The following is a 22,767-nucleotide window of genomic DNA, read 5'->3' on the forward strand; positions in this document are numbered from 1 at the left end:
TCCCTCCTCAAGACCTCCATTCCTTCTGTGTTTATTGCTCAGGTGCTGCTCATCTTCTGGCAAGTTGTGATAGTTGTATTGCTTTGGTTCTAGAGCTGTACAGAATAGGAGTGAAAAACTAGTAGTTAAGGGTTTGCTTCCCATATAGACAGGGTCTTCTACATTCACTATGTCTTCCAAAGCAAGACCTCCAGCTGCCTCTCTCAGTGCTGAGAGGTTCAAGGAAAAAGAAAAGGACAAGTCTAAAGAAAAAACACAGACAGATGTCTGTAGAAAAATGGATGGCAGGTAAGAGATCAGAAAAGAAGAGGCTTGACAAATCAAGGAAAAGGTCTCAAGATCCTTTCAGTTTATCAGGACGATATGTAAAACTTTGAGGCAGTCTGTTCCACCTGTCAGTTGGGTCCAAACTCCTTTCCCTAAAGCTATGTTTTTTTCTAGAAATTGTGAGCCCTTGGCTGCATTCACTGACCCTACAAGGGAAATGAGCTTTGAGGCCCACATTGATAATTTTGTCATTGAGGTCAGGACTATCCACCAGTGAAAATGAATGGTGAGCGAATGATGAGGACATTTTTGAAGAAGCAGAGCCAACTGTTAGTCCTCCCAGTACTGTCCTGAGTGGAAGTCTGGGGACAGGCCCATCAACCCTGTCACACTTTGCTCCAGTACGAGTCCTAAGCCCTCTGAAGCATCTGTCAAGTCAGTCAGATCCAAAGGCACTTTTCAGCTTCGTCTAAGTCCCTTACTGTCTTGACTCCGATTTCAGATCAGGACAAGTCCCGGAACCGAAGCATTGTTGTCAGACCACCAACAGTGGAGTTGATCCTAAAGTTTACAGAGCTGTTTCTCCTTCTCCTTCTCGGTGATTCAGCACTTGACAGCTGTGGTCTGAGGTTCTCCTTGGTGCTGATCTCTGTTGGAATGGGAGGGATCTTTGACATATTCCTTACAGTTCCCTTCTCCTTTGGATTATGGCTCGGAGGACTGTTGCAGTATTCACTCCCTCCCTCCTCCCCCTTCTGCTCTGCTCCTTTCCTTCTGTCTTCCTGGCTTGGAATTTTTTCCCTTTTTCTCCTTCTGGATGCACATGTTCCTCCTATTTCCTTGCACTGTTGTTCCTCCTGTAGCTCTTCAGTTCTGAGGTATGTATGTCTGTATGTCACATTTATGCCATATGCCTTGAATAGGGAGCATGAGTGTGATGTGTGACATTTGTAAAAATCCTAAGGCTTTGGCATATTGGCCAGACATTGGGCAAACCTTGGCAGGGAATCCCTTTTGTAAAGAATGCTGCAACATTGAAAAGGGCATCTACTGTTATGGTAAGATTTTACACAACTGTACTTTCAGTTGGTTATTTTTACTTGTGTAACATTAATGCAGTCTAGTTCTTCAAATTTCTGGGGTATAGTGAAAAGTGTCAGGTTTTCTCTGCATCCTCTGTCTTTTAAGTCTACAATTTTTTTTTAAACTGCACTTCGCGAGAAGCCTCATATCCATCGGTCCTTCATTTTAACCTATGATTTCTGCATTATTATCAACTGATCTGAATAGCTAAAGCTTCTTGTATTTTTCCAGCCTTTTGTTACTTGATTGTATATATTCTTCCAGTGTGCCACTAATTTTAAATTCTTCTGAGTGTGTTTGATCTTTTCCTCTAAATTAATGTAAGCCATCTCCTGTACTAAAGCTGAAAGTTGAACTACTTTTTGCTGAATTGCTGCAATATTCTACACAGCTAGAGCTTTTTCTCCTTGTCTGGTTGGTGTTCAGTTAATTAATAGCCAGATGTCCTTCAAGGATGCATCTGCAGTCCTTACAAATGGGTTGTCCTGTCGTCAGGCAGCCCTTCGGTCGGCCGGATTCCAAAGTCTGGGTCTGGCCTCGGCTGGTGTCGCACTTCACCCGACGTCATAGCTGCAGCTCTTCGGGTATAAAGGCATCAGCCGACGCCATTTTCCTCAGTCTTTCTTGCCGCGTGGCGCCCGAAGCAGAAGCTGTTCGCAAGTGCCGGTCGGTCAGATCCAGAGATTACTACTACCGAATACGACTTCGAAGACTTCTAAAAAGCTAAGTACCCCGTTGGGGACTCTTTCTTGCCTCAGCCGATGTCAGAAAAAGTGAATAACTGTTTAACTTGTGGGAAATAAATACCTCATAAAGATTTCCACTCTTACTGCTTACCTTGTTTAGGCCCAGACCACGACGTAGCAGCTTGTTTAGCCTGTGCTTCTTTCAACCGACGGACGCTTAGACGTCGGTCGGAGTTTGCTGAACAGTTTTTCGGCTCAGATTTCGCGTACATTATGCCGTCGGATCCTCCGACTTCACAAGTTGCTAAGAAACGCAAAGAAAAGGACAGACACTCGCGGTCCGTGGTTTCGGCCGAAACCGCGGTTAAGCAAACCACGAGTGTCTCGGTTTTGGCCGAAACCGAGCAAGCGGTTCTACCTTCAGCCGAATCCATGACTACTACCGAGGCCCCTTCTAACCTGGTTGAATCGGCCTCTGAAATTCAACCTGCTACTGTGGTTTCACAAGAATTATCGGACACCATCCCCTTGGATGTTTCAACCCCTGCACGTGGTGCTGCTAGGCCTCCTGCAGCCATGTCCATAAAGGCCTTTGCCAGGGCTAAAGCAGCCAAAACTTCTAAGTCTGTGCCTGTTAAGCCCCCCTCTCACAGGCCCAGCTCCAGTTCCCAAATGCTTACTCTGGCAGAGGATCTCATCTCTTTAATAAGGGGATCCCAACCTCATCCGGACAGGGCCTCTCAACCTCCTCCAGAAAAGAGACTTAGAGCAGAGCCCCCTGAGCCAGTGTCCTCAGATGATTCTTCTGATGATTCAGACAATACAGATCATCCAGAGGCTCCTTTTTCAACTTATGAAGACTCCGATGCTGAGGAATCTATTCCTTCTGCCTCTCCACCAGAGGAATTTTCCTTTGGGGAAACCTTACATGCCATGAGGGAGCAATTTCAATGGCAGGGGCAAGATTTCTCAGATTCAAGGAAAAGGCTTAGGACTTTTTTGCATTTACCACAACATAGGCCTTTAGCTATACCTCCAGTTCTTTCTGTTGTAGATGATGCATTTAATGATGCTTGCACTGCTCCTGATACTTTGCCTCCAGCCCCTGCTAAGCCCGATAGGTTCTACAGGGTCCCGGACACACATCACCATTTATACAAGGCTCCTTTTGCAGATCCCGAGACTATCTCCCAGGGGCCTAAGGCAGTAGCTTCGACCTCAGTTAAAAATCCCCTCCCCTCTGAAAGGGAATCCAGGTCCTTAGAGAGATGGGGTAAAAAAGTATACACCTCTGCTACTCTCTCAGCTAGGGCATCCAATACCAGGAGTATATGCTTGATCAGTTAACTAAGAAACTGTCCTCTGATGACTCTTTAGATAAGAAATATGTTCTAGAAATGGTGCATAACATTCAGCAGGTTAGTAACCATTCTTTAAAATGTGGCTATGATGCACTGGAGGCTTCCTTTAGATCAGCCATGACTGGCACAGTTATCAGAAGGCATGCATGGTTGAAAGAACAGGTCTTGCCGGATCATGTTAAAGCAAAACTATTAGATGCTCCTATGGATAAGGTCAATTTATTTGGTTCTCCTGCTCAGCAGGTACTGAAGAAAATGGAAGAGAAGGCAAAATCTGTACAAACAGTGAAAGATTTCTTACAGGTTCAGCCTCCAAGGTTTAGCAGGAACTGGCCTTCCAAAAATTGGTCCTTTCCAGACTCCTCTAAAACACAGAGAGGCAGGAATAGGCGTTCAAGAGGCAGAAACCAATCCAGAGGAGGTGCCTACAGGGACGCCAGTGGCAAGGTAACAACCAGCGAGGCACAGACACAACTACTACCACTGCAACAGGACAATCACAGTGACTTGGCTCTGGCACCGCCTACCAGGGAACAAATAGCAGCACCCTTAGGCGGAAAGTTAGCCTTATTTTCAAAAACTGGCACTGCATCACAAGAGACAAGTGGATTTTGCAAACTATAGACCAAGGCTACAGGTTTCATTTCCATACTTTACCAGGAAAAAGAGGAATGCCAAACCTACCACCAAATCAAAAGACAGAAGCTCTAAAACAAATAGCTCAATTAGCAAAAATGAGAGCTGTGGAAAGGGTACCATCTATGGAACAAGGAAAGGGATTTTACTCCAGACTCTTCCTGGTACCAAGAAAAGAGAAAATTGGAGGCCTATTCTCGACCTGTCCGCTTTAAACACATTCATCATTGTTCCAAAATTCAAAATGCTGACCCTACAGCAACTTCTTCCCATGCTGGGCAAGGAGTCTTGGCTGGTGACTCTAGATCTCAAGGAGGCATACCTGCATGTCCCCATATGACCAAATTGCAGAAGATACCTCAGATTTCTTGCAGGATCAGAGCATTATCAATTCTCAGCATTGCCCTTTGGCTTATCTACTGCGCCCAGAGTATTCACGAAATGCCTGGCATCAGTAATTGCGCATTGCAGGCTTCAGGGAATTCAAATTTACCCTTACCTGGACGACTGCCTGTTACAAGCGGACAACAAAAACAAATTAACAAAAGATTTGGAAAGGGTCATTCATCTACTACAAGCCCTGGGATACACAGTCAATATAAAAAAGTCAAGGCTGATACCATCCCAAAGGATAACCTTCTTGGGTGCAGATCTGGACACATCAAAACAAATGGCATTCCTGACAGCAGAAAAACAGGAGCAACTCCCTCTCTACTTCATGGCATTAACAAAGCAGAACCAGCTAACAGCAAGAAAAGTCCTGCAAGCCCTCGGTTACATGGCATCCTGCATAATATTGGTTCCAAATGCCAGACTACATATGAGAAAGTTACAGTGGTACCTAAGGAATTTATGGTCTCAGCACAAGCACAGCCTAGAAACCCAAATTCCAATAATTAATTGCCTGAAGCAAGAATTCCAATGGTGGGCTCAGGCCTGTCAATTAAACAAGGGACTGCCCTTCCACAACACTCAGCCAAGCCAGGCCATCACAACAGACGCCTCAGACCTCGGTTGGGGGGCACACATGCTGGACAAGTGCATACAAGGCTTATGGACTCAAGACCAGCTGCACCTACACATAAATCAAAAGGAAATGCTGGCAGTAAAACTGGCAATTCAGGCATTCAGACCATTTCTTCAACAGGGTCAACTGCGGATAAGGACGGACAACACCACAGTTATGTGGTACATCAACAAACAGGGAGGCACACATTCATACCCTCTATGCCGGATGGCAATGGACCTCTGGAATGTGGCCCTGAGCTTCAACATTCAGTTACAAGCAATTTTTGTGCCAGGAAAAGAAAATATACTAGCAGACATCCTAAGCAGAACTACCACGGATGCTCACGAATGGATGCTGCATCCGACATCTTCAAAACCATTACAGGAAATGGGGACTACCAGAAATAGACTTATTTGCATCCCCACACAACCACCAACTGAAAAATTCTGCACAAGGACGTACCACCCACTTGCTTGGAAAGTGGACTCCCTATCCTTCAGTTGGAAAAACCTGACAGCATATGCATTCCCAACCTCTTCCTTTGATGCACAAGGTGCTATTGAAGATCAAAGAAGACCGTCCAAGGATCATCCTGATAGCTCCAGACTGGCCAAGGCAACATTGGTACCCATTACTGAGGAGCATGTCTCGAGAACAAATATGGCCTCTGCCCCTTGTTCCCCTGCTGTTAACACAGAACAACTTCAAAACCCTACGTCCAAACCTGAAAACACTGCAGCTGGCTGCCTGGAGCATTGCATAAGACCAAATAAATCAGGGTTAAAGACATTATCTTGGAGGCTCGCAGACCCCCAACAAGAAAAAATTATTCAGCAAAATGGAAAAGATATCTCATTTGGAGTACTGCAAAAGGAAAAAATGTGGCACTGGTAAACATAGCTAACGTCCTGGAATACTTGGCAGAGCTCTTCCACAAAGGCCTGTCCTATTCTTCCATTAAGATTCATGCATCAGCTATTTCAGCAGAATACAACTTGGATCCTCCAGTCTTCTCACATCCTCTACTCAGGCAGTTTCTGAGAGGAATTAAAAACGTAAAACCACCTAGGAAGCCACCATTGCCACCATGGGACTTGCACTTTGTGCTAGAAAAGTTGACACTCCCTCCTTCGAACCAGCAGCAACAGCAGAATTACAGTACTTATCATGGAAAACTGCTTTCCTGCTTGCAATCACTTCAGCAAGAAGGGTATCCGAGCTACAGGCATTAATCGCAGTACAGCCCTTCCTGATCTTCCATCAAGATAGTGTCCATGAGAACTAATCCTACTTTTATGCCAAAGGTGGTCTCCAGGGTATCTTTAAATCAAGCTATCCACCTACTTACATTCTTCCCCAACCCACAGAACAGGGGAGAAAGACTGTTGCATACCTTGGATGTACATAGACAATTACGTTACTACCTGGACGGGACCAAGAGCAATAGAAAAACTGACCAGCTACTGGTAGCATATGCAACAGGAATGGAAGGAAAAGCAATTTCGAAACAGACAATCTCTAAGTGGATAGGAAATTGCATTAGATTTTGTTATTCCTACCATGGGAAGAAAACTCCAGAAAACATCAGGCCTCACTCTACAAGGGCTACAGCCACTACCACAGCTTTTTTACGAGGAGTGGCTACCAAAGACATTTTAGAGGCTGCTATGGAGCTCCGTGCATACATTTGCCAAGCATTATAATTTACCTTTATACTCTAGATCCCGAGCAGGTTTTGCCACTGCTGTTTTGCAAGGGATCTTAACTACACCATAATCTTATTTCTCCTCCTCCCCCAGTTTGGCTATGGTATTCTACCCATTTGTAAGGACTGCAGATGCATCCTTGAAGGACATAGTACAGTTTTGTACCTACCATAAATGTAGATGTCCGATAGGCATGCATCTGCAGTCAGGATTACCCACCCTCCTTCCCCTCTGTGGTACTCCTAGGGTATTTGCCCATCTTGTAGCTAGCTGGGGGAATCTATTATGGTGTATTTGATTGTATATATGTACATACATGCTTATTTTTTGTTTGCTCTCTACTATTTGGAACCATTTGCATTTATCCAAATTTAGCCTTCCTAGAGGGCACCTGGCATCTGGGGCAAGAAACACTGAGGAAAATGGCGTCGGCTGATGCCTTTATACCCGAAGAACTGCAGCTATGACGTCGGGTGAAGTGCAACACCAGCCGAGGCCAGACCCAGACTTTGGAATCCGGCCGACCGAAGGGCTGCCTGACGACAGGACAACCCATTTGTAAGGACTGCAGATGCATGCCTATCGGACATCTACATTTATGGTAGGTACAAAACTGTACTTTTCCTTTTTCCTGTTTTATGTTTGTGTGCATCTTTACGTGTTGTACTAACTTACTGATTGTCAAACACCAATTTGCATAATGTAAGGCACATGTTGAACTTCAGTTTAACAATGTGATTAGTTTGTGACATTTGCCTTTCAAACTCATTTAAAGGACAAAGGATAGCATCCCTGGAGGCCTGTTTTGGCTGTCTGCTCCCTGCTGGGAGTCGTTGCTTGACCATACATAGTAAATATCACAATACTAATGCCGTGCTAGCAAGTTAACTATGAATAAAATAATAGTATATTATAAAGATGTCCTGTTCACTGTTGCAGTATTCTTAACATCTGGGATTCCCTGCCTAGGGTAGCCCAACGTCTGACCAGTATGCAAAAGCCTTAGGTTGCTTTACAGTACACCATAAGTCGCATGCATGCTCCTTGTGTAGCTTAGGGTATAAAGGTGACATTCAGAAGTACCATCCCAAGAACTTCTTTGCAGCCAGTCTGAACGCCATCGCTCAATTGTCTGTCTGAACACCTACATCCCGTTTATGGTTTCCGAGCCATTGCAGATAAGTGCCCTGTTACGTTTCTTATTTCCTTGTCTTTTGGTTGCTTCTGGGGTTTCATGTCATCCAAGAAGAGTAAATGCCAGTGCGGGAGACAGATTTCCAATACAGACTGCGACAAACAATATTTATTTTGCCTTGAAGCCTCACACGACCATAGGCCCTGTTCCATCTGTCAGGCTTTTGTACCGAACACGCTACATAGTAGGCTTTCTTCCTTAGCATTGTATCTGGAGAATCAGTGAAGTGAGCTTCTTGCTAAGGATACTATGGAGGGATCGTCTTGCCCCAAGGTCAGCCATCAGGGAAGAAAGAAGCTAAAAATCCTAGGTCAGAATTTTCTGCTGTCCAGCCTGTGCCAGACATTTCTCCCAAGGTAAATTGAATGCCCAGAGGTTTGCCCGGGTTTGTTGTCAGATTCCTCTGCCACGACCAGGTTGGAAGTCTGCAGGGATCTGGCTTTAAGCACGTCCAATAAGGCTTTGCAGATGTCCATTTCAGATGTTCGGGGGGAACCATAGTTGTTTATTTCTGAGGTGCCTAAGAGTGTTCCTCAGATTTTAGTCAGGGAAGAAATCCTTACTACTGTTATTGAATGCTTTTCTGGGTCAGAGCCATCCAAGTTTTACAAGGCAGACATCCCATTAAAGAAAAAAAAAACACGTTTCTCCTGCCCCCAGGGATGCACAGAGTGAGTGGCAGGACTTCACTCGGGTTATTTTATGCTTTGATGGCATTGAAACCTCCTCGGGGGTTTCTGTTCCAACTCCCCCTTGGTCTTCTACTCTACTTAAAAGACCCATTGGGACAAGAGTCCTCTGAGGAGGAGTTGGATTCTGATGAGGAATCCCTTGCTTACTCTTCATGCTTTGAACTATGGGTCTGAGGAGGAGGAAGAATGTACCAGTCCTGATCCTCCCTTTGAAGAAATTTCTTTTGAGGACACGATTTCCAGGATGATGAAGCTTTTTAAATGGGATTGTGCTCGGGTCTCTGAAATCCATAATAGGTTCTATGAGTTGGTGCAGATGGAATCTCCGAAACCTTCTATTCTTCCTGTTTTGGCTGCTTTGCTGGATGCATTCTCATATGCCTCTAAAGCTCCTCATTCTCAAGCCCCCTGCACCCAAGAAACCTGATAGGTTTTTAGGGTGCCAGAGGACTGTAACTTTGTATACTATTGTCCTGCTACTGATCCCTTTGTGGTGTCTGTAGCTTCTGATAAGCCCTCTCAATTGCTTCCTTCGCCCAAGTTGCTGCCTTCTGATAAAGACAGCAAAATCATGGAAAGCCTAGGTGACAAAGTTTTCACCTCAGCTATCCTGGCTTTTAGGCTGTTATCTCACCCATATGTCCAGGTATGTGTTGTCTGTCCTTTCTCAGGCTTGTCAGGTTATTTCTGATCTTCCAGACTCTGAGGGTAAAACTTCTGCTCTTTCCCTGTTAGGGACTTCTTCACAGGTGGTTTGTCTTCCATCAAGTGTAGTTATGATGCAGCAGATGCTTTTTCTAGGGCTGCTGCTTTTGGGTCAGTGATGAGGAGGTATTCCGGGCTTCATCTTAAACCATTGCCTCATTATATCGAGGCTAAGCTGCTGGATGCCCCTGTTGATGATAAACACTTGTTTGGAGAGGCTGCTGCTGATTTGTTTAAGTCCCTTCAGGGTAAGGGGAAGGCTTTACAGGAACTCAGACATGTTTCTCCTGTTCCCAGATTTCAGTGAAATTACCCCAATGAGCCAGCCTTTGTTCACAGGCAATTTCACCCACCTCCTAAGAGCAAAAAGAGTGACAAGTGGGCTCCTCCTAAGGCTACTCTGACTTCAGGGACTCAGAAGTCTTACTTTCCAGATAAACCAGGTACTGTCTGATTATCCATTTCTTCCCAGCCATATTCCTGTTTCTCTTCATCTCTCTGTCTTCCTGTTTGGCTTCAGATTAATCATGATTCTCGGGTTCTTTCCATTATTCACCAGGGGTAGTTTATAGTGTGGAAATCCCATCCCCCTGTTATGGGCATTCCTCACCCTCCTTGGGAACAACTCTCCCTTTTCCCAGAGGTACTTCGAGACCTTTTGACTCTGGGTACTATTCATGAGGTGCCTGTGTCCCAAAGGGGGTGAGGGATTTACTCCGGAATGTTTCTAGTTCCCAGAAAAGAGGGTACTTTGATACCAATTCTAGACCTCTCTCATTTAAACACTTTTCTAAAGATGCCCACTTTTCGAACGTTGTCCCTCCAGACTCGGTTCCCTCTCTTGCTTCCTTGGGCTTATATGGTGTCTCTGGATTTCAAAGATGCTTATCTCCATATTCCAATCAATCCCCTTTTCAGGAAGTTTTTACATTTCTCTGTTGCTTCCTGGCATTTTCAGTTCCCTGCTTTGCCCTTTGGCCTTTCTACTGTCCCAAGGGTATTCACCAAATGCCTCCCTTCTGATATTGCTATTGCACGTTTCAGGGGATCCAAGTATTTCCCTACTTGGATGACATGCTGTTTCAAACATCCTCTCCAGAGTTCCTGTTGCAAAATTTCCATTTTACCATCTCTCTTCTTCAAAGCTTGGGGTTCACAATAAACTTCAAAAAAGACTTCTCTGGCTTCTCAGGATCATGTTTTCTGGGTTGCAGGATTCAGAAGGTGCCTATGCTGGCATCTCTGCCTCCTCCCAAGGCCTTAAATCTCCTTTCCTTCTATCAAACTCTTCATCATCTGGCCTCCATTACAGCCAGGGAGTTTCTGAGAGCTCTGGAGTTCATGGCATCCACCATCCCTATGCTCCATCTGACCAGACTCCACATGAGAAAGTTTCAGTGGTTCCTGAAGTCAGTTTTGCGTCACCATGCACATCTTTTAGATTTTGTAGTTCTTCTACCTTCTCTCAAGAAGGAACTGTAGTGGTGGATCCAACAGTTGTCTTTAAACCCAGGGCATCCTGTTCATCCACCTCTTCCATCTCAGGAACTATACATAGACGCTTCAGACGTGGTATGGGAAGTGGGTTTTGGCTCCCTAAAGGTGCAGGGGGTTTGGTCATTTCAACAGAAGGAGTACATCAATCTGAAAGAGTTGAGAGCCCTTCTGCTGGCTCTTTGGGCTTTTCAACTTTGTTTTTCCCCTGGACATCTCAAGGTATTCAGACTATACCACAGTGAGGTGGTATAAAAAAAAATTGAGAGGAACAAAATCTTACCTTCTTTGCCAGTTGGCACTCCTGGTATGGGATCTTGCTGTCCAATATCAAGCGACTCTTCAGGCAGTTTTCACTCCATCAGGTTTAAAACATTGTGGCAGACACTCTGGGCAGGTCCTTAACTCAATCTCATGAATGAATGCTTCACAGGGATGTGTTTTTGGATGTTGTCCACCAGTGGGATACTTCTCAAGTAGATCTGTTTGCATCCTCTCTGAACAGATTACTTCCTCTCATTTGTGCCAGAGTCCCAGGTCTGGTGTGGAAGGTGGATGCCCTCTCTCTTTCTTGGAAGAGGATGTTTCTTTATGCATTCCCTCCCATCATTACAAAAGTCCTGTTCAGAATTCGATGGGGCACTCCTAAAATCTTATTGGTGACTCGTTTTTGGCTGAGACAGCATTGGTTCCCTCTTTCTTTGCATTTAGCCAAGGGCAGTCATCACAAGTTAACTCATGGGGTGGACCTACTTGCACAAGACAAGGGATTTGTCATCCATCCTCACCTGTCCACTCTTCAGCTGACACTGTATTTGATAGGATTTTGATTCCACATAGTCACTTTTTTTTCTGAGGTTGTGCTTAGGGTCCTGCAGGAGGCCAGGAAATCCTACTTATCCAAATGGAAGAGATTTTCTGTTTGATGTCTCTCTTGTAACCTGGATCCACTTTCTATGGATCTTTCTTTGTTTTTTCTTATTTGTGTGAATTGCTTAATGCTGGTTTGGCCTATTCTTCTGTTAAGGCCCATTTATCAGCTAGCTCTGTTTGTCTACCTTTATCTCCTCATTTAGCTTCTAGATTTGAAGCTGAACAATTCCTTAAAGGTGTTGTTCATATTAGACCACCCAGGAAGCCTGTTCCTCCTCCCTGGGATTTTAATTTTGTGTGGAGATGTTGACTCGGGCTGCTTTTGAGCCTGCTTCTTCAACTTCCTTGCAGCATTGATCTTGGAAGACTGTTCTTTTGTTGGCCCTTACTTCTCCCAGACGGGTTTCTGAGTTTCAAGCCCTTATGGCTTGTCCTCCTCTTTTGGTGTTTCATAAGGACAGGGTATCCTTGGTTACTAATCCTTTTTTTATGCCCAAGGTGGTTAATGAGTTGTCATGTAATCACTCTCACTTTTTCCCCTTCTCTGCAATCTGCCACTGAGATGGTGCTGCATACTTTGGATGTGCATTGACAACTTAGATTTTATTTGTGTAAGACTAAGTCTATTAGAAAATCTGATTAGTTCTGATCTGTTTCTTTTCATCCTAGGTTCCTAGGATTAATTGTATCCAAGCAAACTATTTCTTCTTGGCTCTCTAAAGCTATTTCTTTTTGTTATTCCTTTCATGGTAAGTGTCTTCCTTCTTCTATAAAGGCTTTTTCTGCTGCTTTTTTAAGGGTTTGGATACTAACTCTTCTTAAAGCAGCTACCTAGACTTCTCTGCATACCTTTACCAGGCACTACAAGTTGGATGTAATCTCCAGAGCTAGAACTGGTTTTGCTGGGGTAATCCTTCATAGCTTCGTAGTGGGCTCTGCTGTTCCATCTTCCTCCCAAGTTTGTTCTTGAGCTTTGGCACTTTCCTACATGTTAAGAATACTGCAACAGTGAATGGATGGACATAGTACAGTTTTGTAAAATCTTAATATAACAGTAAATGTCCTTTCCTTCACCCCCTCCCCCGGCCGGTCCATTTCTTTTCTGGATGTAGCTTTTGGTTATCCTTGGACTGGCATTCTTACCCCGGCCGGTCCATTTCTTTTCTGAATGTACCTTTTGGTTTTCCTTGGACTGGCATTCCTACTGGGGCTATTAGTTTTGTGGATGGAAAGTCCGTATGTCACCTTTATGCCCTACGCGACGTGAGGAGCATATGTGTGACGTATGGTGTAACTGAAAGCAACCTAAGGCTTGCGTATACTGGCCAGACGTCGGGGCTACCCTAGGCAGGGAATCCCAGATGTTGAGTACTGCAACAATGAAAGAAAGAACATCTACTGTTATGGTAAGATTTTACACAACTGTTTACTTTTAAAATTGTCACGTGTCTGTGTCGTACCTTTTTGGGTAGACTGTTATTTAATGAAAAATAAAGCCTAGTTGTGTCTCTTTTATATGATTTTTTTTTATGTAGGATGCTGTATGTGTTACAAATGATGAAGAGCGGTTAGTTTGCGTCCATGACACTGTCCAGCAACTGCCTCCTCCCCACTACAGGTAAATATCTTCTGCTTTAAGAAACTGCAGAAAAGTCAACTGCATAATTCTATGATTGTGCTTTGTCTGTTAATCTGATAGAATATTTCCTAAAGATGGTAAAAGTGTAACATATGAAATGCACAGTATGGCATATGTGCAGATTCTGTAGTATATCTGGAGAGATTCTGATAGTTTTGCTTGCTTGGCTTTGTGTATAGCTGTGAAAGAAAACTTGTTAAGCTGCAAATAAATATTTGAAATAATATGCATTAGTAATGGAAAAAATTAGATCTTTAACTCTGTAATTGTGAAAAATGGAAGCAAGCATTTGTAGCTGTAGATGGCAGTCTGATTTAAAGATTATGCACAACGATGCTGTTCCACATTTTGCAGACTCTTAAATCATAATGCCATTCATAGAAGCTTACCTTCTTTTGTAATAATTCTGAATCCTCATTCTACAATTTTTAAGATGTTTGGGTTAGAAACTGCTGTTCATTGCACTGATGTGTTCCAACCCCTGTTCCTTCCTGCACAGGACGTTTCTCTTCACCATCAGTGTTGTAAGTATCAATTTTCCATCTGACAACTATCCTGACATCAACTGCAGCAGCTTTTTCTCCCTGCAGCATTCAGTTTTTTTTTTATGTTTTGCACTGTGAGTTTGCTCTGTTTTTGTCAAGAGTTGATGGCAGCTTATCTTTTTCTGTTGCTGACATAGTTCTCTTCAGTGTTGAAACTGTATAGCTGTACACAATCACTGTACCTTTTTACCACACTTTTGTACGTCTCTTGTCAGGAGAGAAAGAAAAATCTTATCCTTAAGTAGCCTAATATGGAAAAGATTCCCTAAAGCTAGGTTTGGTTTTTCAGTGGCAAATTTATCAGTAGCATGTGTTTTCTTGGGGAAATGCAGTGTGATGCTCATAAATTTGGCATTGTTGTGACTGCAGTTCTGAGTTTATATAGGTCTGTGTTATAAAATGGTAAGGTATCCAAGAGCAAATCTCAGGTATAAGAAGTAGACACCCAAATAGTTCCAACAGTAGTCTGAGCAACAAATCTAGTAGCAAAAAAATTCCAAGCATGTAGAAATATGTTGCCCTTACAGATAACACTGTCTGGACTACAAATGGAGACAATTCTGAGCACACGGATTACTGAAAAAAGTGCTGGTGTCAAAGTTTGAAGCAGTACTGATTTCTTGAACTTTTGTCCTGACTTAGGAATTGAGGTCTGTTCTTGTCATGCTATTAGAAATGCTAACCATTTGTGGAAATAAGAGAGACCAATAAGCAATGCATACCCAATCAGTAACCAAAAATATAATTGAATCGAATGTACTTAGGAGGGAGGGAATCAAGGAAGATGAAGAATTCATACTCAGTTAAATGTGCACTGCTACTCATTCACCTCTCTTGCTCTTAGCCTGTTAGTGAAACAGTGTATAACAAGTTTGTTTTTGTTTTTACTGTGAGACTTTGGACAACCATTGAACCTTTCTCAGGGGTGACCTGGGAGCACAGTTGGAGTATTTCAATTTTTTGGCTTACCTGGATAACATATAAAGAAAATAAACATTTAATCTCTGAATTATTGATGAACATATTTATATACTAATTGTTTAACACTTTGTAAATTTCATCAGTATTAACAATTGCACTGATCAGATGGTCTCATTTTCATTCATTCCTCAACTGATGGGTCTTGGATCTGACATTGGAGCTGCCGCTGACGTTCTTGTCACATTCACAGATCCAGCTTTGAGCTCCACCCTTTACTCATAATGCCCCATTCTCCTGGTATATCTCTGATCTTGTGTGCTGCCACATCATTTAGGCGCAGATTTTGGCTCTTTAGCAATTGGAGGATTAGAGATTTCCTTATATCCTTTTTGTGGTGAAAACCTCCTACAATTAGTTGATTCTTTCTCCTTCCTTTATGCCATCTTTGTATGTACTTGTACTGTCTATCGGTTCTGTCTGTATATTTTTCTCCCTTTCACTTCCTGTCTTAGGCCTTCCTACCCATTTAGGATATTCTTTCTTCCCATAGTTGATGCTCTGTCCTGTACTTTACCCACTGTTAGGGTATTTCTCATTTAGCATAGCCGGTATTTTTTTCTATATGGTGCTATACTTACCAAAAAAAGTATATATCTTTATTAAAAGTTTTCTGTTCTTCATTAGAAGTAGTTAGCGTCTGCTATGTCTGACAAACTTACCAGTTTTAAAAAGTGTACCTCCTGTGGGCACAAAATCCATAACTCGGATGCCCGCAGGGAGCATGTATATTGTCTTGGAGCTGCTCATTTTGACATGGATTGCTCTGTTTGTTCAGGGCTCAATTACCGAGCCTTAAGTGACAAGAGGAATAAGCTTGTTTTAAAAGGTTTGCTCCCTTCTGCTGCAGCTGTCTCGGCTGGGGCTCAAACCCCTTCTGGTAAATCAGGTAAAGGAAAGTCTGATTCAGCTCCTAAAGAAAGGTAGTCCAAGAAACTGACACCTGATTGTTCTCCACGTTTGGCTCCAAACTCGGAGCCACAGGCTAAAGTGTCAAAAACTTTGGATCTGACTGCATCTAAACCAAGGTCTCTTCAGATCCAGTCCTTTCTTTACACACTGGATATGATTTCTCTTTGGCTCCATTCACCCTTTCTACAAGAGACTCCTAAAAGAATCATGTAAGCCACCATGTACTACATCATCCATTAGGTCTTCCAGGAGTTTATTGGAAGCAGAAGTGGATAGGTTGATGAGCAAGTTTCTCAGGGCTCAGATTCAGATGGGGGTTAGTCTGTCTCCATCTTGCATTGGACCTGTGAGCCTGCCCTCATCCCAACATCACATCACTTCTCCGATTCAGCCAGCGACTTCAAAGCCCTTGGATCCGAGATCTTCCAATGTGTCCTCTTCGAACCCAAAAAACATTTGTTCTTTGACTCCATCAATTCCCCTGAGTCATCTGACTCCAACCACTTTGGAGCCATCAGTGTTGGCTCCAGGAGGGTTGGGACCAACTCCGAGGTTGTCAGAGCCATCCTTACCTCTCGGCGGTTCAACATTAGATAGCTCTGCTCCAAATTCCTCCTTGAGGCTAGAGTCCACAGGGTCACAGAGCTCTGCGCCAGGGGCCATGGCTGCTATGCGATTGACTTCTCCTGGACCTTCTGCCTCTGAAGTTATGGAGACAGCCTTCTCATTACCATGAGAGAGGATATATTTGCCTGCTTCGCATCCTACCCTCCTTCCACTGACTCTGAGCACTGATCCTATCATGCCTGCTCCACCAGGACTTGCCTCATCATTCCAGCCTTCAGCCAGTCCTTATGCAGGACTCCTAACCCTCTTCTGATACCTCCCCAGACCATCCCACTGATGAGGTCCCTAAGAAGAGAAACATGCAAAAGGAATGCACCTCTATTTCCTGCAGTAATCTGTCACCCAAAGCACTGACTTTGATGAAGGGGACGGGTCCCCCAGATCTCCACCTATTGATGCCTCCTTTGGATAGATACTAGAACTCCTTAAATGAAGAGGTAAATGATCTTCCTATAACCCTTCCCAGGTGGAGTCAGTTTTTCTGGAGGCTTTTTGGGCTGGCCCAGCTACATCTTGGGTGGTTCTACTGGCTGATCAGTTAATTCACCTTATCTTACACCGCGCGTGGAAGGAACCCGATACAACGGAACCTATCCTTAGAGTCCCAACAAGTTTCTAGCCCCCCTAAAGATAGGGCCCACTGGAGCAAATGAGTCCCTATAGATGCCATGGTGGTGGTGGTGGCGGCAGCCAACAAGAGAGAACATGCAGAATAGAGCACGACTGTAGACCCTCCTATAGAGAGTCGAGGGCGTTGGACAGGTTTTGCAAGTGCATTTATGCCTCGGTGACATTTGCCCTTTGGTCACTGAATTATTTGACTCATTTCACTAGGCTACAAATGAATATGATCAATCCAAATCGCTTTTGGGATCCATGTCTTTGGAGGACCAGAAGAAAATTTCTTCAAAACTGGCCTCCCTACAGCCCATCTCTAATACATCCATGAGGATAATCTCTGACATGGCTGAGGGTATCCCTAGGGCTGCGGGTTCAGGCACAACAGTCAGAAGGCATGCCTGGATGCACCAGTGTAATTTTGTGGAGCTCTTCAAGTTTTCATTCGTCACTGCCTATAAAAAGGGAATAATTAGTAGAGCGTATAAAATATTGCATGATGACTAAGAATCAATCAGTGAAGGTTAGAAAAGATTGGGAAGAGAGTTTGCATAAGCGATTCACAAGAAACATTTGGAGGATATATGTATGTCTCCCAAATATGCAACAAAGTCTAGAATGTTTAGGAATTTTGCTTGGAAATGTTTACATGGATATTTTCATACCCCAGGCAGATACCGGAGAATTTTTTCTCTGGTAGATAGCAAGTGTTGGAGGTGTGACGGGCGAAAGAGATAATTGGAAACCTATTTTCTGGGAGTGCAGTGAGTTGGCAGACTTTAAGCATTCCCTGTGGGATGCAATGTCAGAGATGCTGGGTAGACAGATTGGTGTGATGAGGGAGATGATTTTTCTGAACCATGATACATAATCGTAATTGCCTAGACATGGTAAGGCCTTGTTGTCTCTAATTATGGTGGCTGCCAAAAAAGGAATCACTAGAAACTGGAAATCAAAATCTAAACCAACTATATTAGAAGTAGTGAATATTTCGTCTTTAGAAAAAGGTAGATGCAAGCTACATCGGAAAAAATAGGAATTGTGGGAACAATACATACAGGGGAGGAATGAGGTTTAAAAGAAAGTAAGACTTAATTGAGCTATGTAATGTTTAACTGAAAATGATTGGGTAGATTACTAAGGATGTATAATGTCTGCAACTAGGAGTGTCTCAGTATGGTTTGTGATGTGAAATGTTTGCAACTAGGATTGTGTTGATGTGGTTTGTTTTAATTTATGTAAATGCATGATTGCGCATCTCATAAGTGATTTAATAAAGATGTCCCTTGTTTAAAAAGGGGGCACAAATCGAATATTTTATGTAATGTTGCTTAGGTTATGTGATGTATAGCAATATATGTGAAGCATAATGTTTAATTTTAACTTGTTAATACAATTTGATTATTTTTATATAAATGTAAATGTGCCTATGTCACAAGTGATAATTCAATAAAGATGTTTAAAAAATGCTGCCTTTGATAGATCATCTTTGTTCAGCCCTCTCCAGCAGTGAACAAGGTGGAAAGACTCTATCTGCCACTAGGATTCGTTTTTCTACTCCTCAGTGATCTTTCTCCAGGAATCACCAAAGTAGTAGAAAGATGTGGTTCCTTAAGCCCCATGGGCCTTTCTAGAAGTCACGAGGAGAAAGCTCTTCCCAGGGCAGAGGGGAGAACTCTAATGGAAGACATTGTCCTCATGGCAGAGATGCCTTCTATGATGGACCCTATCAGCGCTCCTGACGGATTACCCAATTGCTGCACTCTGGAGGTAGTTGGGGAGCACTTGTCATGCCTGGGCATCCATTACGAAAAGTACTTGAGTGCAGAAAATCATAGCCAGAGGTTATTTTATACCATTTTTCCAAATTCCCCCAACAGAAATAAAAAATATCCCAGATATCCTACCCATTCAGAAGGAGACAGCATCATTGGAAATAGAAAAGCTGCTAGAAAAAAGACGTATCCAAAAAGTCCCCCCAGCCAACAAGGATATGGAACTTACTCAAGATTCTTTTTAGTTCCAAAGAAGACAGGGGACTTGAGACCAATTCTGGATCTCAACAAACTCAACCAGTATGTACAATAGTCAGAGTTCCAGATGGTCATGGTTCAGTCCATTTTACCTCTTCTGCAAAAGGAGAATCGAATGTGCTCAGAAGATCTTCAAGATGCTTACTATCATATCAAAATGAACAGACACTCAAGAAGATAACCTGCTCTTCCAGCTGGGAGCCAGCCATTATCAGTTCAGAGCACTGTTCTTTGGTCTCACTACAGTCCCCAAGGTGTTCAGTAAATGCACGGAGGTTGTAGTGGCTCACCTAAGACTTCTGGGATTCAGTGTGTTTCTGTATCTAAACAGCTAGCTTCTAACTGCTCCATCCAGGCATCTCTTGATTCAAGTGAGGGATTACTTGCACCAGGTATGTTGCCCTTTGGGCATCACAGTCAACTATACCAAGTCACAGCTTACTGCCAACACAGATCATGAAGTTCATAGATACTTATCTAGACACAACCAACCAGATAGGTTCACTTCCTATAACAAGAGATGTTATGTTGTCCTATCCCGCCTTCATTCTTGCTGGTTGGGTTCAAAACTGAGCATCGGTTCTGACTCGGCCTTGTACTAAAGCTCGAGAGCTCTCACTGGCTCTAGGCTACACTGTATCCCGTGATGCCTAGCGGCTGTTCCCCAGATCTCGTTTGCCGCTTGCAGCTTCAGGATTGCTTTTCGCTGGCTCAGTCGAAGTGACTTTATTTTTTGGTATTTTATTGTGGTTAATAGTAATTTTTCTAACTGCTTATTTCCTTTACATGATGTAATTACCCTTTTTCAGCAAGTCTTTCTTTCTATCCCTGTTTATTGACTTGACTTGAACTCCTTCCTTCTTAAGGCCTACTTGGCACTGCCCAGAGGAATCCGTTTTAATTAGAGGATTCCCTCTCCCCTTTTTCTTCTTCCTGTTTTGCCATTTAAGTTAAAGGCATCTCCTCAGTTAGGAAGTGCGTTGTTTAAGTTAGAGACCCTCCTGTAACTTTTTTCTAACTTCCCTACACCTGTCTTTTCTTATATATATATATATATATATATATATATATATATATATATGTATGTATGTTGAGGCTTTTACTATCCTTGTTTATTGTGTAGTAGTGTTGGTACTGTGTTTGTTATCAAAATAGTTATTTTTTTCTTGACTTTAGTACCTTTTGTTAATCAGGATGTCTAAAGAAGTTAAGCAGTCAGGATTTAAAAAGTGTGACTCATGCACACAGAAAATGTCTCTTACTGATGGTCACACCAGCTGTGTGTACTGTTTCTGCACCATCCACCTGCAGGATTCCTGTTCGATCTGTCATGAGTTCAGTTCCACAGTCCTGTAGAAAAGGAAAAACAAACTTATTCTCAGGGGTTTATTGAAGGGACCCTTTGATACAGTAGTTGTAGGCAGTCAGGCTTCAAAAACCGTAGACAAAACTCCAAAAACTTATTTGGCTCCAGGCTCGGAGTCGTCGAAGAGACACGACCAACCTATTTCTTTGGAACTGATACCTAGCGGTTCCAACAGACAAAAATCTACTTCAGCTCCACCTGTGTCTTCGGAGCCGTCAAGTAGTAAACAAAGGAGCCGGCCACCATCATTGGAACCAATTTGGTTGGTGCCGCAGTCTTCCTTGCTTCATTCTATGGCTGGTAGCCGTAAGTCGTCCTGTTCTTCTCGTTCCTATTTGAGCCTTTCAGATAATGATGTGGACCAAGTGGCAAGAAAGTTGCTTCGTACAACAGCCTTGGCAAAAATTCTTTCCAGCCCAGCCCAGAAGGTCGTGGAGCCGACTCCAATAGTGTCTTTACCCTCTGTTCCTGCTCTGATTCAGTTGAGGTCGGAGCCAGAGTGCCTGGAAGTCCTTGTGGTGGAACCTTCAGTTCTGAAGCCCACTCCGGAAGTTCGGTGCCGATGTCAGCTCCAACCACTTCAATATAGTCTTCTGTCGAAGGGTCTGGGGGCCGAAACTCCCTCATTGGCTCCGGGGGGAGGGAGAGTAGGACTGGACCCTCTTCCACTCTGAGCTTCAGCGCAGGTCAGTTCAGCGCCCACATCTGCCTCAGAGCCCTCATCCTTGGTTCAGGGGAGATCTCCTGGCTCCTCGGACCGGGAGTCTGTCTCAGCTCCTGCTCGGGGTGCCTTTGAGGTGATGAGTGTGCTTTCCTCTGAGACTGCTCCACCCTCGGCTACAGCTATTCTTCCCCCCAAGGGCCCGGTGTCGACCTCTACATCACTCCTCCAGCCTCTGCGTAGAGAACCAATGCCCCAGGATGCCCCAGTGGGCAAAGTCATCTCTTCCGAAATGTCTCCGGAACATCCCCCCCGAAGAGGTCCCTCGGAAGAGAACGTGTGAGAGGAAACGTATAGACTCCCCTGAGTCTGTCACATCTGATACTGACTTAGAGGAATCAGAAGGGTCCCCATGGTCACCCTCAGAGGATGTCTCATTTTCAGACATCTTAGACATCCTGAAACCGAGAGGTGGCTGTAAAGCCCTTTTCCCTTCTGAGGATGAGTCTGTATACCTGGAGGCATTTGTTTCTCGAGCCTCCACCTCTTGGGTGTCTCCACCTTTTGACCATCTGCTGGGTGTGGTCAGTTGGAAGGCATGGGACTCTCTGGAGTCTGTGAAGCCAGTTCCGAGGAGACCAAACAAATTCATCACAGCGCTAGAGGACAAAAAGTTTCTAAGAAAAGGAGTCCCACTAGATGCTATGGTGGTGGTGGTGGCCGCCACTAAGAAGGAACTCGCTGAAACGTCTGCATCTGTACACCGCTGAATAAGGAATCTCATACGAGGGACAGATACAGGAAGTGTATGTTTTCTTCAGCAGCCTTTACCCTTAGGTTGCTGAACTACCCTATCCCATTTTACTGGCTTGCAGAGAGATCTCCTCAAGGAGATAGGAGATACCCTATAAGGTGCTACAACTTAGGGGTTAGCTGACAAAATTAACTCTCAGTTTGCGACCTTAACCTCTATTACTAACTCATCCATGCGCCTGATTTACTATGCGGCTGATGGAGTGAGTAGGTCAGCAGGTACAGGAATAGCTCTGAGGAGACATTCCTGGATGCATCTTTGTGATATTGCTGAACTCTTCAAGTCTTCCTTTATTGACGCCCCTTTTGACGGCTCGTCCCTGTTCGGGCCAAAAAATGATAAAGACCCTGACCAGGAATGAGCAGGATGGCAAGACTGTTTCTGCTGTGGGAGTACATTTTTCCGCCCCAACGAGGCCCTATCCCAAGAGCCAGAAGATGTGGTTCCAGAAATCCAAAGGAGCCTCGTCTGATACTCGTGATGATTTTTTTCCCCCAGGGGGCAGTGGAGGAAATAATGGAAGATGCTGTCCACGTGGCAGACGGGGTCTGCAGAACCAGGATGACAGAGATATGTTCTCGGTTCTACCCTTCTAGCGCTTCTGAAAGGAGGCCCGCTTGCCCACTTCTGTAGCCAGATGGGGGGGGGGATTATCACTGTACCCGAAAGCCCGGCTAGACTTAACTGAAGACCATTGGGTACAGTCCATATCCACAGGATACAAAATTCCTTTCTCCCGTTCACCACTCCCGACAAAGTCCATCCCAGACATTCCACCCAGTCAAAGGGATCAAGCAACCCTAGAGATCCAAAGGTTGCTAGAAAAAAGAGCCATCCAAGAAGTCCCCGCAGACCAAGTCATATCCG

At 44.0% G+C, this 22,767-nt stretch overlaps 1 protein-coding gene across 1 annotated transcript in view; it reads left to right on the top strand.

The window, feature by feature from the left end:
* Positions 1–22,767, top strand: part of ARHGAP33 (Rho GTPase activating protein 33) — a gene marked incomplete in the record, with an annotated part of 3,206,105 nt that overhangs the window by 2,071,903 nt on the left and 1,111,435 nt on the right. The window contains 1 exon segment of the mRNA XM_044080442.1: positions 13,243–13,325. Coding sequence (XP_043936377.1) covers positions 13,243–13,325 — 83 coding nt within the window.

Source organism: Protopterus annectens, chromosome 8.part0 (assembly GCF_019279795.1).
Source record: "Protopterus annectens isolate FY-2018-M chromosome 8.part0, PAN1.0, whole genome shotgun sequence".
Classification (NCBI taxonomy): domain Eukaryota; kingdom Metazoa; phylum Chordata; order Ceratodontiformes; family Protopteridae; genus Protopterus; species Protopterus annectens.